We start from the raw sequence: 13,667 nt of genomic DNA, 5'->3' as shown, positions 1-13,667 counted from the left end.
TTAATATGATTTATTTTTTAAATAGCCTTATTGGTAAAAAAAGTTGCAGAAACTTTCTAATACCACAAAACCCTCAGAGTCCTAATGCCAATCGGACCCTGAATGTTGAATGGAATCACTAAGTTTAAGTCTAGAGGCCATGAATTCAATTCGGTTATAATATTCTTCCGAAGAATTTGCTAGCTTTCACTTGTTGGATTATTGAGCTTTTGCGATAGTTATAAAATTGTTTTGTTTGAGTAGATCTTGTATATACATCATCTTAACGTAAGCACAACCTTGCCAAAGTGACTGACCCCTCTTCCCACGAGACATCTTTTGAGCTTTATCTTTAACCACCAGAATATTGTGAATTGGTTTATAAAGTCTAAATATTTTACCTCGCATTTTTAGTATAAGATGACCAGTTTTAACCATATATATAAGAATTTATACCTTATAAGACAGATAATTGCTAACATATCACCTAAAAGTTTTCCAACACTTGCAAAATTCTGGGATACGGATTTTCATTTTATCGAGAAAGGATGTTAATGTACGGTGAAATTGTAAAACTACAATCCTTGGCTCGTCTGGTTGTTCATTATATTTAAAACATACTAGATTTTGAATTGCACTTTCTAAACATGAGACATTTTTATTGTGAAGTTTGTGTAACGACGCATTATATGTAGATTACGAGGGTACCAAGACGTGTTTACTAGCAACACATAGAAGATTAAAGTGTGTAAAAAGAAACTTATGCATTAACGTTGCATTATATATTATTGAAGAAAATACAGGGTGCATTATATATTAATGAAGAAAATACAGGGTTCATGTACCGGCTTATCTATCAGCACCTTGTTTGATGTGTATGGTGCATTAAATCTATTATTCATGCTTGTATCTAGACACCTGTGGTCAGAGAGTGCTATAACTGAATCAGTGACTTGCATGTTTAGCACCTTATACATCACTAAATGATTCTCTTGATACTAATTTTTTTCATTTTGAGTTGAGCCGGACAAATAATTAGAAATATGGGCGATTTGGTGTTTTAGGATCATCACTGTTTTATTCGAATTTAGATTCAATTTATTTATGTCATTTTTAGATTTTATATACGTGGTTTTCTTTTAAAATTAATTTACTATAAACATTTCAGTATTTTATTCGGTTTTTGGTAGATTTCAGATGTCCGCTAATTTGCTTGCCTCCTTCCTTACTTTTAAGAAAAAATAATATTTATGAATTTGAGTATTGATCTTATAAAGTTATTGAAATATATGTTACCGTAAGTAGTACATTAATGTTCATGTGAGAAGATATGAAACATATGTTACAGATTATTCACCTGAGACAACCATGCAAACTTGTTCCAGCCATAAGTCATACATGTTCACTGTTCAAAATTTAGGTTTAGGTGTTTATAGTTTAAAGTTAAGGGTTTATATATAGAGTGTTAATTTAGTTAATTTTGTTTTTATAGTTTTTATACTATTTGGTACATAAAATCTTTTCAGAGTGCCTAAATCATACTAATCAACAACTTTTTTAAAAATTAATTTGATGTGCAAATAACTATCATGAAATTAATTATGGGTTCCAAGTATCTTTTTCAGGAATTTTGCCAGTAGGTTAACTTTTTGTTGGTTATATAAACTTTACATAATTTAATAAGTTTATTGAAGTAAGATTTTTCATTATCAAATATACATTTTTATTCAACCATAAAACATGTTTTTCTTATTTTTTTGTTAAAACATCAAAAATCATGTTACATGTACTCTCTTTCCTGCACATGTAAAATTATCGTACGTTATAACATTCCATGTACGTAACTTTTTGTAGAATAAAAAAAAATAGGACGTAATAATCGTGCGTATACATTAATTTAAGTAAGATCCGCGAATGGATTTTTTGTAATTTTCGTTTTTATCCATATATAGATTTGTATCTACTTTTACGTATTTATTATTCAATCAAGACACATGTTACATGTACTTCTTTTTAGAAGCATATGAACACAAGTACGTGTGTACTCTCTCTCGTGTAGAAAAGAAGAGATGACAATTAAAAGAAACACGTGACAAAATACTCATTTCCATTCCACATAATCTCATTCTTAAATGCCCCCCCCCCCCCCGAAATTTAGAATGTTCTTTCTGTTTGTGTTCCAACTTCTATCCGTAAGAGCGTGATCCATAGAAGTCAATAAGACAAAACAATACACGGATATTGATCCTTGCGCTGCTCTTCTTATAAATTTGCATTGATCGATGTCGACATTGAAAATCAAGAAGAGATAAACAAACAAAAACATATAATATAGAAACTATGGAGGCTTTCTCCACCACTAACCAAACACTCCAAATCTCCGGCGATGAAACGTCAATGTTTATCACATACTCCATTGCAGTCCACAAAGTCGTTGTCATGGTCAATACCGGAATTCTAGGATTACTTCAGCTCATAAACCAACAGTCATCTGGTTTTGAAACACATAAAGCAGCATTCCTCTCTTTCTGCGTATTCATTTTGTTCTACGCCATTCTTCGCGTCCGTGAAGCCATTGACTGGCGGCTGCGTCCCGGTATAGTGCCAAGGATCGTGGGACACGCAAGCCATCTATTTGGAGGTCTAGCCGTTCTTGTGTTAGTCTCTGTAGTTTACGTGCCGTTTGCTTTAGTCCTTCTTCTTCTCTGGTTTCTCTGGCTCTCCGTGGTGGTTTACGATACTTTCAATGCATTCATGATCTACTCGGAGGCGAGCATATCCGGCTCTGATTCACCACAACTACCGCCGGTGTAAGATGTTACGGTTTGCGTATAGAATGAGTGTGAGATCTACTGCTAACCCTCCAAAACAAAACAAAAAATGAACAAAAAAATAAAATAGGTATGCGCGGGATGGATTTTGGTAGAGTTTATTGATTGTAGAAGTTGAAATATTTTTGTAAAAATATTTGATAAATTTGCATAGAAACTTTTCTGTATTTAAAAGTCCATCAAAGATATAACAAGTTTAAGAATCTACTTTTAAACCAAGTTGCGTTGGTCAAGTTGTAAAATGGCTCCCGGTGGAACTTCCGCCATGAGTTTGATTCACCTTGGTCACCTAGTCGTGTTATATATTGATGGATTAATTGCATATTCGGATGCAAGATCTTGTGGGATTAGTTTTTGGGCCTAAAAAGATTTTGGGTTCTCTATGGTAAAATCGATATACAGTCAATCGGAACCTAATGTTTTGAACGACTAGTCGAGAAGAGTAGGCGTTAATACATAACTTTGGCTAATGATATATACTAAATTTTAATATAACTCCAAAATCAGAAACCAAAATTTTGAATAATTGATTTTAATGAGTTTAAAATTCATCAAAACAATAACTTTATATTTTATAAAAGTGTCAGATTCATAAACTGGCAATTGTGAATTGCATTACAATGTCATATTTCATAAATCAGTGAATACAAAAATTCTGTTTTTAAAACTGGATCCAATTAATGTTAAGATGGATAAATAATAGATATAGTTATTTAACATCTTCTTTCATATGCCAAATACCAATGCTAAAATTGCATCTTCATAGAGGATTTATTCAAAGTAGTTGGCACAAAACAAAAGCAAAAAAAAAAGAGAAAGAAACGTTGCCTTGAAAGTTTAAATGGGTTATTTTGTCCCTATTTTGTTAACCCGTCAGCTGCGTTATTGTTATAGTTTTTGTGTCCACTTGAACTTGAGCTTTGAACAGAATAAAATGATATTTATTTCTCCAATTCTCAATACTAGCTTAAACCCGCACAATTGCGCGAAATGAAGTTATATATAAAAATAAATTTTATATATAATTATTTATTTGTATTTATTTACGTATTATGTATATAATTAAATTAAAGTAAAGACATAAATCAAAACATTACATCTTGTTTATTTACGATATTTTTTTGGTAAATAAATTAAAACAATTATTTTATTTATTTTATATGGTATATAACTAAATTTCAATGATACAGATATACTATATAGATATATAGTATATTTTAATATAAATATTTATTATTGAGAATTCATATTCATATAAACACAAAATTTCTAATGTGCGATCTTTTGAATGCAAATTTCAAAATTAAAATATTAAGGTTTCAATACTTTTTCAATACAACTTTAGAAATTATCATATTTAAGTATTTTTCTATTTTATATAGTTTAATTTTAAACTATATTAATATATGGGAAATTTGCCAAAAATGACTCAAAACTTGATTTTGAATACAAAAGTGTACCCCAAATTCAATCAAATGCAAAAATAACTCAAAAGCCTAGTGAAATTACAACAATCCCTTTATGAACAAACAAAAAACATGTATTCAATTTTACCATTATAACCCTCCGTTAGAGAAGGTTTCTTTGTAAGTCTTCTCGTTCAATAGATCTTAAAAATAATTTTATAATTTTATAAAAAATATTTTGATGAGTAAAAAATTGAAATCATGTAATAATAAGCATTTCTCAATGATGTAAATTTAGTTCATCTCAAATTGAATTATTTTCAACATAGATGAGTGAATGTATATTGGCTCATGAGTCATTGGTTTAAGGTTTGGTAACATATGTTATAGTAGTGTATGTATCTTTAGGGTTAGATTCTGAAATCTTACCTTTATTTTTTTTTCTTTTTCAAATTAACTCATATATGTTTAGTAACTATCTAATAACTTGATTTAAACACTTTCTAAGGTTTTTTTTAAGTTTAAGAAAGTGTTTTTTGTATAGTTAATTGATTTTAGGGTCTGGAAAACTCACAGAAGACTTAAAAAGAAGTCTTCAGACACATCCCGCCTAAATTTTAGTAGAATTTATGGTTCCCACCAATATTTTTGAATAATTTAGGTTTCCCGCCTAAATCAAAGTCTTCCATAAGTCTTCCAGGAGTCTTGCATAAGTTTTTCAGGAGTCTTCCATTAGTCTTCCAGAAGTCTTCCAGAGAAAGTTTTCTCATGGATTAGATATTAAAAATAATTTAAATTTTTTATAAAAAGTATTTTCATGGGTTAAAATTTGAAATCGTGTAATAATAAACATTTTTCAATGATGTAAATTTCGTTTATCTGAAATTGAATTATTTTCAACATAGATGAGTGTATGTAGATAGTTCATGAGTCACTAGTATAAGGTTTGGTAACATATGTTATAGTATTGTTGGTATCTTTAGGGTTAGATTTAAAATCTTATCTTCATTTTTTTTCCTTTTTCAAATTGACCTATATATGTTTAGTAACTATCTAATAATTTGATTTAAACACTTTTTAAGTTTTTTTTTTAAATTTAAAAAGGTTTTTTTTGCATAGTTATTTGATTTTAGGGTTTAGAAAACTCACAAAAAAAATTAAAAAGAAATCTTCCAGCACATCCCGCCTAAATTTAAGTAAAATTTATGGTTCCTAAATTTTTAAATTATTTAGGTTTCCCGCTTAAATCAAAGTCTTCTATAAGTCTTACATAAGTCTTTCATGATTCTTCCATAAGTCTTCCAGAAGTCTTCTGGGTCGAAAATATTTAACCTAATTGGAATTTTTGTCTCCTTATATAAAAAAAATTTACGCATTCTCTTTCTTCCTCTCAAATGGCTGCAACAAAAATGTAATGTTTCTCACTTTAAAACTCTCTAACCTCTCTCTATTCTCTTTGAACATCAAAACACCAAACTTTATATCCATTTCTCACTTTTTCTTATGTCTTCTCACTAACTTTTCTTCTTTTTGCAGGTTTTTCATTGCATGATTTTTATCTTTCACTCTTTTAAAGGTAGATCTCTAAATTTTGGATATGAATTTATGTGTGCGTTTATATGTTAGATTTTAAAAATCTATAGATTCAACATAGTGTGACTGTTTTGTTTATTTTGTATTTTCATTTTTTGAAGTTTTTCTCTGTTTTGAAGTCATTTGAATATTTTTGAATTTGCAGCTTTTTCCAGATCTGAGAGACTTTGAAAGACTTTTCAGAAGACTTTCAGAAGACTTTCAGAAGACTCTCGGAAGACTTCTCAGAAGCCTTCTTAGAAAGTCTTCTAATGCATTTTATGCTAGAAAACTTTCCACGAAGTCTTCAAGAAGTCTTCTGCCTAAAGTGGTGTAAATTTTGGATATGTATTTTGTGTCTTTTATATATTAGATTCTAAAAACTTATAGATCCAACCTAATGTGAATGTTTTGTTTATTATCTAAAAATTTATTTTTGAAGTCTTCTCTATTTTGAAGTCATTTGAAAGCTTTTAAATATGCAGATTTTTCAGATCTGTGACAGATTTTGGAAGACTTCTGGGATAATTTTTGGAAGATTCTCAGAAGACTTCTTGGAAAATTTTCTAATGTATTTTATGCTAGAAGACTTCCCATGAAGTCTTCAGAAATCTTCCAATCTTTTCTGTCCAAAGTGGTTCAAAGAGATGATGTGAAGTGGAGTCCAAGCTTATCTCTGTCGAAGAATAATATTTAGTTGTGTAATAGTTTTGTTTATGATCTTTTTATGATTTGTATGTGTAATATTTTAGTTGTGAATTATATTGTAAACTTTAAGAGATGTTAATCAAAAGAATGGTAAATATGTTCATGTTGTGCCAAAAGTATTTGACTTCATTAAAGTTATTGATGCAACATACCAAAAAATATTTTAATCGTTCTACCCACACATAACAAAACACAACAACACAAAAACTTAGTAAATTTGCTAAAATTAAGAGAGAAGACTTCTCAAGAAACCTTAGTCAAATTCACAAAACGTTTAAGTGAAAGTTGAAATTTTAAATCTCCTGGAAGTTAAAAATTGTATCTTATGAGGAAGACACCACAAGCATAGAACATCAGCTTAATAAAATAAAATCATCGGAGAAGACTTCTTATGAAGTCGTCTACAAGTCTTCTATGAGGAAGACTTACAGAAGACTTCTCCGTTTAGCTAAAAACATTATTTAACATTAATGTGTGTAACTTCATAATTCTTAAGAAGATATTAAACTCAGTAGAATTAAGTTATAAATTAGACTCAGTAGTCCTAATATTGACTAATAAACATGAATTAGTAAGAAGATATTAAAAATTCATTTCAATTTTGGATAAATTTGAAGTTTAATAAGGATTTACGTAGAAGACTTCTTTTGAAGTCATCCACGAAAGGCTTCAAAAAAATTCTACACTGTGTAGACTTCAAAAGAAGTATTCTATTTAGGTCATTTTTGCAATTTAAATTTACGAAGGAAGACTTCTTAAGAAGTTTACTCTACAGAAGACATCTTCGGAAATCTTTCTTTGTAAATATTGGCTTACTTTTAAATTTTTTTTTGTCAAAATTCCCAGAGAAGATTTCTTTTGAAGTCTTCTCGGATAAACATGCTACTTTTGCATTTAATCGAAGTTAGTCAAAATTTTGACTTTTTGTAGAAAACTTCTAAGGAACTTCTAAAGAAGTCTACATGGAGAATACTTCAAAAGAAGTCTTCTAAAAATTTAGTTTCTAATATGAGTGTCTTGTAAATGAGATTTCATATTCATACGATTTCATATTCATACTATGATCATTTGTATCTTGTTATTACCAAAAAAAGATAAACCATTGATCACAAAATTTTAGTGTGAGACATTTAACGTTTTAGTAATTTATAGTCGTTTTAAAAATTCAAAATATAACATATAAGAAAAAAAATATTTAATGGTTAATGTTGTTGCTTAATATCTTTTAATAATCCATTATATATTAATTGAGAAACATTACAACATTATCTTGTAGCCATGTGTCACCATGAGAATGAAATTCAGAATTCTTAGAATAATAGGTTGGTCCATCTTAACTTACAGTATACTTTTTTATTAAACTAACTATTAAATTGATAAATAGTATACAAAAAAATATTCTCACACTTTCCTTAAATAAAGGCTACGGAATTTCCTAATATGATTAACATATATATGACAATCAATGATTATAAGTAATAAATATTTGATAATAATTTTTGTACCTTAGCTACTTTTTGTTTAATTTTATATTATTAAAAGATATTAATAACCACATTAATCATAATAAAAAAAAATATTTTCTTCTTATATGTTATATTTTAAATTTTAAAAACGAGTATAAATTACTAAAAACGTAAAATATCTCACACTAAAATTTTGTGATCAATAGTTTAACATTTTTTGGTAATAAAAATATATAAATGATCATAACTCGTATGAATATGAAGTATCATTTACTAGACATTCGTATTATATATTAATGTAGTTTAAAATTAAGCTATATAACATAGAAAATACTTAAATATGATACTTTCTAAATTTGTATTGAAAAAGTATTGAAACCTTAATATTTTAATTTTAAAATTTGCATTCAGAAAATTGCACATTATAATTTTTTTTTTGTTTATCATATGAGTATGAATTCTCAATAATAAATATTTATATTAAAATATACTATATATCTATGTCCATGTCATTGAAATTTAGTTATATACCATATGAAATAAATAAAATGATTATTTTGATTTATTTATCAAAAAAGTATCGTAAATAAACAAGATGTATTGTTTTGATTTATATTTTTACTCTAATTTAATTACATATATAATACGTAAATGAATACAAATAAATAATAATAGATAAATTAGTTTTATATATAACATTCATCCCGCGCAATTGTGCAGGTCTTAAGCTAGTAGTAAATTAAACAAAAAGAGCTAAAATACAAAAATTATTATCAAATATTTATTATTCATAATCATTAATTATCATATATACATTAATCATATTAGGCAATTTTGTAGCTTTTATTTAAAGAAAATGCGAGAAAATATTATTTTAAATACTATTTATCAATTTAATAGTTAGTTTAATAAAAAAATATAATACAAATTAAGATGAACCAATCTATTTCTCTAAGAATTTTGAATTTTATTCTCATGATGACACGTGGATACAAAACAATGTTGTAATGTTTTTCAATTAATATATAAGAGATTACGTTACCCGATTATATAGATTGAAATTCTTCTTCTTGCCTTCAACCAAATCTCAGACTGATTTATTGTTACCTTCAAAGATAACTAGACGATATATAGGACCATCTCCCACCACTCTTAATATTTTCTTTTATAATGGAGCAATTCTAACACAGAAATGAGTTTCTGCTCAAATGTGTTAAAAAGAACTGCTATATTTTCCAATATTATAAATGAATGCTATTTTTTACTTCTATATTAAGAGGAAATTCAGTGTAGAAAAGGATTGATTAGGTGATGAATACTTAAACACACTGAACTGATCCAGTCGTCCAAGAGAGTAGACTATTTTATTTTTTTAGTCGTAAAGACCAAGACGTGGGCTATATTATAACATTTTTTTTTGTGGAAAACGACAAGTTGAAGTATAAGTTAATATATTGTAAGCTTAATTAAGTTCTCATGAATCTGAAAGACTGATACAAAATAATAATATTTCGAAAGAAGATAGAGGATAATTGGTTTCTAGTTAAACCAGAAAAAAACGATGAATTTAATCTCTTGTTTGTTAGCAAATATCGAATTAGTCTTTGTCCGTCAGGTATCTATTAAACCGATTAAACCGTTAGGTACTAAATCTTAAAACCTGGTTAAAGGCCAACCGATTAAGTTTTACGATTCTTCGTACCTATTTATCTACATGCCTAAGCTCTTTGCAGTTGGAGCACGTAGCAGGGATCCAAGGATACGTCACTTCAACTGGGACCACCACTCCATCAAACCGTTCGGTTCCAATTATTTTGTGCGTGTCATCCTTGAGTAGGGTCATGCTAAGCGGGGGAAACCAATCTTTTCAGTTTTCATGTATCGTAGCTGAACCAATATATCGGTTTAATCGACGCCAAACCGGAACACAGTAGTTCAGTTTGATCTCTTGAGTTCGGATATATATTGTCCGCAGATATGAGAAAACCATCCTTCTTTAGTCTGTTTTGTTTCCTGAAATGAAATCAAGAATGTCTAAAGCATGGAAGATGAAGTTGCTTCTCCTGCTTCAACTCCTCCTCTTGACTCAACATGGTGTTGATACAGCTTCTGTTATCAGCCATCTTCCCGGTTTTGAAGGTCCTCTTCCTTTCCACCTTGAAACTGGGTCTGTTTTCTCTTCGTGTTCCTCTGCTTTTCTATATTCATGACTAAACAATAAAACAACCCAACTGAGTTAAATATATTTGCATCTTTCTTATGGAAAGCTATATCGGTTGTTGGTGAAGAAGAGAAAGTCCAACTTTTCTACTATTTCATCAAATCAGAGAACAAGCCTGAAGAAGATCCTCTTCTGATTTGGTTAACAGGAGGACCTGCCTGCACTGCTCTCTCTGCTCTTGCTTTCGAGATTGGTAGTTTGAAGAGGGAAAAAAACTTTTAAGAGTTGACTTTTAATTGATTCTACTTGTGTGTTAGTCTTATTGGTTTAAGTGCAGGGCCGTTGACTTTCAAGACTGAAGGCTACAATGGAGGTTTGCCTTCTCTTGTCTCTACTTCCTATTCCTGGACAAAGGTAAACCCATCACCTATTGACTATCTTAGATTAGAGATTACGATTCTTGTTTTTTTTTTGCTGGTTTCATGATATTTTTTATTTGGTTATTATATTTTAGGTAGCAAGCATAATATTCTTGGACCAACCTGTTGGGACTGGCTTCTCTTATTCAACAACCCCTCTTGCTGATAAGCCTAGTGACACAGGAGAAGCAAAACAGACCTATGAGTTTCTCCAAAAGGTTCCAATATTGCATAAACATATGTCTCTTCAGTAAAAGTATATCATAATCTTTTCAATCCTTGTTGTTGTTGTTGTTGTTGTAGTGGCTAGTGGAGCATCCAGAGTTTGTCTCAAATCCTCTCTATGTCGGTGGAGATTCTTACGCTGGTATAGTTGTGCCAGCCATTGTTCAACAGATCTCAATAGGTTTGATTTTGTTGTTTTTTTTTCCATTATCCATCTTCTGATCTTCTTTGGATATTATTTTACTTAGCCACTTATTACGCTCTTACACATTATGGTTACGCAGGAAATGAAAATAGCAACAAACCGATGAATCTTAAGGTTCACGATCAGTATCTTCACTATATTTTCATTATAAATTATGATTCATAACTTTATAGATATGTAAACCTTGTTTGAAAGCATCATTTTTACCAACAGGGCTATGTTCTTGGGAATCCGTCAACAGAACTTGATAAAGATCATAACGCCAAGATTCCATACGCACATGGAATGGGACTGATCTCTGATGAACTTTTTGAGGTATATAATATATTGAAGTCTTACCTAGTCTCTTCTATACCCTAATGTAAGTACTTTCATTAAACTAGTTTCTTGTAACTCTTGTTTTCAGTCGCTAAAGATAAGCTGCAACGGAAACTATGTAAACATAGACCACACTAATACACAATGCTTGAAATTGGTGGAAGACTACGATAAGGTAAACAAAGTTTAAAAATGTGAATAAACCAAGACTAGTTTAATTCTTTTTGCATTGCTGATTATGATGATTGATGACAGTGTGTATCAAGGATAAATGAAGGTTCTATTCTGATACCATTGTGTGATTTGGCTTCACCAAATCCATTTTCAATGGAGAATGCTGGAAGAAGAAGTCTCGAAAGACCAGTCAGATCTTTATCTTCCAACTCCTGGTTGCTATGTAAGCCAAGGAAAAAAATAAAGAAAAGGATTGGTTTAGTTATGCAGTGGAAATCATGTTGTTATATAAACCACTGAGATGAAATGTGCAGATGTACCGTTATGTTTTAGCTACATATTGGGCTAATGATGAAGATGTACGCAAAGCGCTTCATGTGGAGAAAGTATGTCATTTTACATTCATATATACATAATTACATGCATGTTATTATCTAACAACCATATAATATATTATCAATCAATTAATGTATGTAAATTTTTCAGGGAAGTATAGGGAAATGGATGAGATGCGATTGGGATATGGCTTATGAGAAAAACATAAAGAGTAGTCTACCGTACCATATGAACATTAGCAGAAAAGGGTTATATAGGTCATTGGTTTACAGTGTCAGTGGCGATCATGATATGATGGTGCCTTATGTTGGAACCGTAGCTTGGATTAGATCTCTAAACTATTCGATCATTGATCAATGGAGGCCATGGTTTGTTGACAATCAAGTTATTGGAAACACAAGGAGTTACGTCAACAACATGACGTTTGCCACTATCAAAGTAAGTGATTTTTTTTTGGTTTTTCATTCTCATGTTTTGTTATCGTCGTTACACGTTAGAATTGATAAAAGATTTTGTAATTGGTTTAATTTTGTAGGGAGGCGGGCACACTGCAGAGTATAAACCATATGAAAGCTTCATGATGTTTCAAAGGTGGATCCGTAATCAACCTCTATAACATAGTAGAGCCTCAACGAGTTCAACACTTGCAAAGATCAAATAATTAAGATATGAATCATTTTCTCTTTCCTTTTAACAATCACATTCAACCATTACTTTAAATTTGTTGCTCGGAATAATATATTTGGTTAAAATCATTTTTATATCGACTTTTTTGTGTAGATAGTTCGTTTTAAAGCAAATACTAGATTCTGACTCGTTCTTCAAAAAGCGGATAAATATTTTACGTAATGAAAATTATGATTTTTAATAAATTATATATATTTTTTAATGAAATTTATCTTAAATTTATTTCTATGAATTATTTTTGTTATTTCAAACATGACTAAATTTTTGAAGACTCCAAATAATACTAACACATATTATAATTTTATTTATTTAACATGTTAAAATTATTTCACACTGATTTTATTTTAATATTTTAATTTAAATAAAATAGTTTATATTTTTAACTCATTCTCCATTGATAAAATTCATTTTTGTGCGTTTTAATTTTTTCTATAATTTTATTAAATTTCGTTTATATTATTAATTTTGTATTTTAAATTGAACCATTTTTAAGGATTTGAGATAATTCTGACCTACATTATGGTTTTTGTTGATTTAATTATTTGTTATTTCAACTTGATTTTATTTTAGTGGTTTAGTTTAATAAATATTAAACTAATATAAATAATAATTATTAATAAAATAATAATTAATAAAATAAGGAAAATTGCCACAAATAGCACATTCATAGTATCACTTTTCATGTTTATACTAACCACTTTTATCCTCACTTTTAATGAAGGGTAAAAGATAATTATACCGTTAGGGTTAACTAATCTAGACTTAGGGTTTAGAGTTGAGGGGTGGGGTAGGGTTTTTGGAATGTGAAATTTAGGATTCTAATAAATATATAAATAAAGACTTAAAAAATATATAAAAAATTTTAAAAAATAGTTTCAAACATAATTTTCGTTTTTCTAAAAAAAAATTAAAAATAAAAAAAATTCGAAAAAAAAATTTATAAAAAAGTTCGAATTTGAAAAAGTATAATTCGAAAACATATAAAAATTTTACTTTATTTTATTTTTTTTATTTTTATTTTATTTTTTTTATTATTATTTATATAATGATTTATTATATGAATAAATAACAAGAGCATAAAAGTCTTTTGCCACTTAATGAAGAATGTATTTTTGAAAATATCTCTTTAGTGGTAGTAAAAATGAAAAGTGGTACCATGAAAGTGGTAAATATGTAATTT

At 28.9% G+C, this 13,667-nt stretch overlaps 2 protein-coding genes across 2 annotated transcripts; both read left to right on the top strand.

Moving 5' to 3' along the window:
- The first annotated feature begins 31 nt into the window (after window positions 1-31).
- LOC103840337 lies at window positions 32-2,864 on the top strand. Its single transcript, XM_033281320.1, has one exon. The coding sequence runs from the start codon at window positions 2,320-2,322 to the stop codon at window positions 2,791-2,793; it is 474 nt and encodes a 157-aa protein (XP_033137211.1). The 5' UTR covers window positions 32-2,319; the 3' UTR covers window positions 2,794-2,864.
- A 6,897-nt stretch (window positions 2,865-9,761) lies between these two features.
- Window positions 9,762-12,567, top strand: LOC103840196 (serine carboxypeptidase-like 18). Its single transcript, XM_009116678.3, is given in 14 exon segments — window positions 9,762-10,129; window positions 10,230-10,239; window positions 10,241-10,376; window positions 10,461-10,537; window positions 10,638-10,760; window positions 10,846-10,948; window positions 11,052-11,086; window positions 11,186-11,287; window positions 11,379-11,465; window positions 11,546-11,649; window positions 11,651-11,687; window positions 11,779-11,850; window positions 11,951-12,238; window positions 12,336-12,567. Coding segments are annotated over 14 exon segments (1,404 nt in total). The 5' UTR covers window positions 9,762-9,980; the 3' UTR covers window positions 12,417-12,567.
- Window positions 12,568-13,667: the final 1,100 nt, after the last annotated feature.

This window comes from Brassica rapa, chromosome A09 (genome assembly GCF_000309985.2).
Source record: "Brassica rapa cultivar Chiifu-401-42 chromosome A09, CAAS_Brap_v3.01, whole genome shotgun sequence".
Lineage (NCBI taxonomy): Eukaryota > Viridiplantae > Streptophyta > Magnoliopsida > Brassicales > Brassicaceae > Brassica > Brassica rapa.
The sequence above is the reverse complement of the archived record's forward strand: the minus strand, read 5'-3'. Positions and strand labels throughout refer to the sequence as shown.

Coding starts and splice junctions, on each gene's coding strand:
- LOC103840337 (XM_033281320.1), top strand. CDS start 2,320: ATGGAGGCTTTCTCCACCACTAACCAAACACTCCAAATCTCCGGCGAT.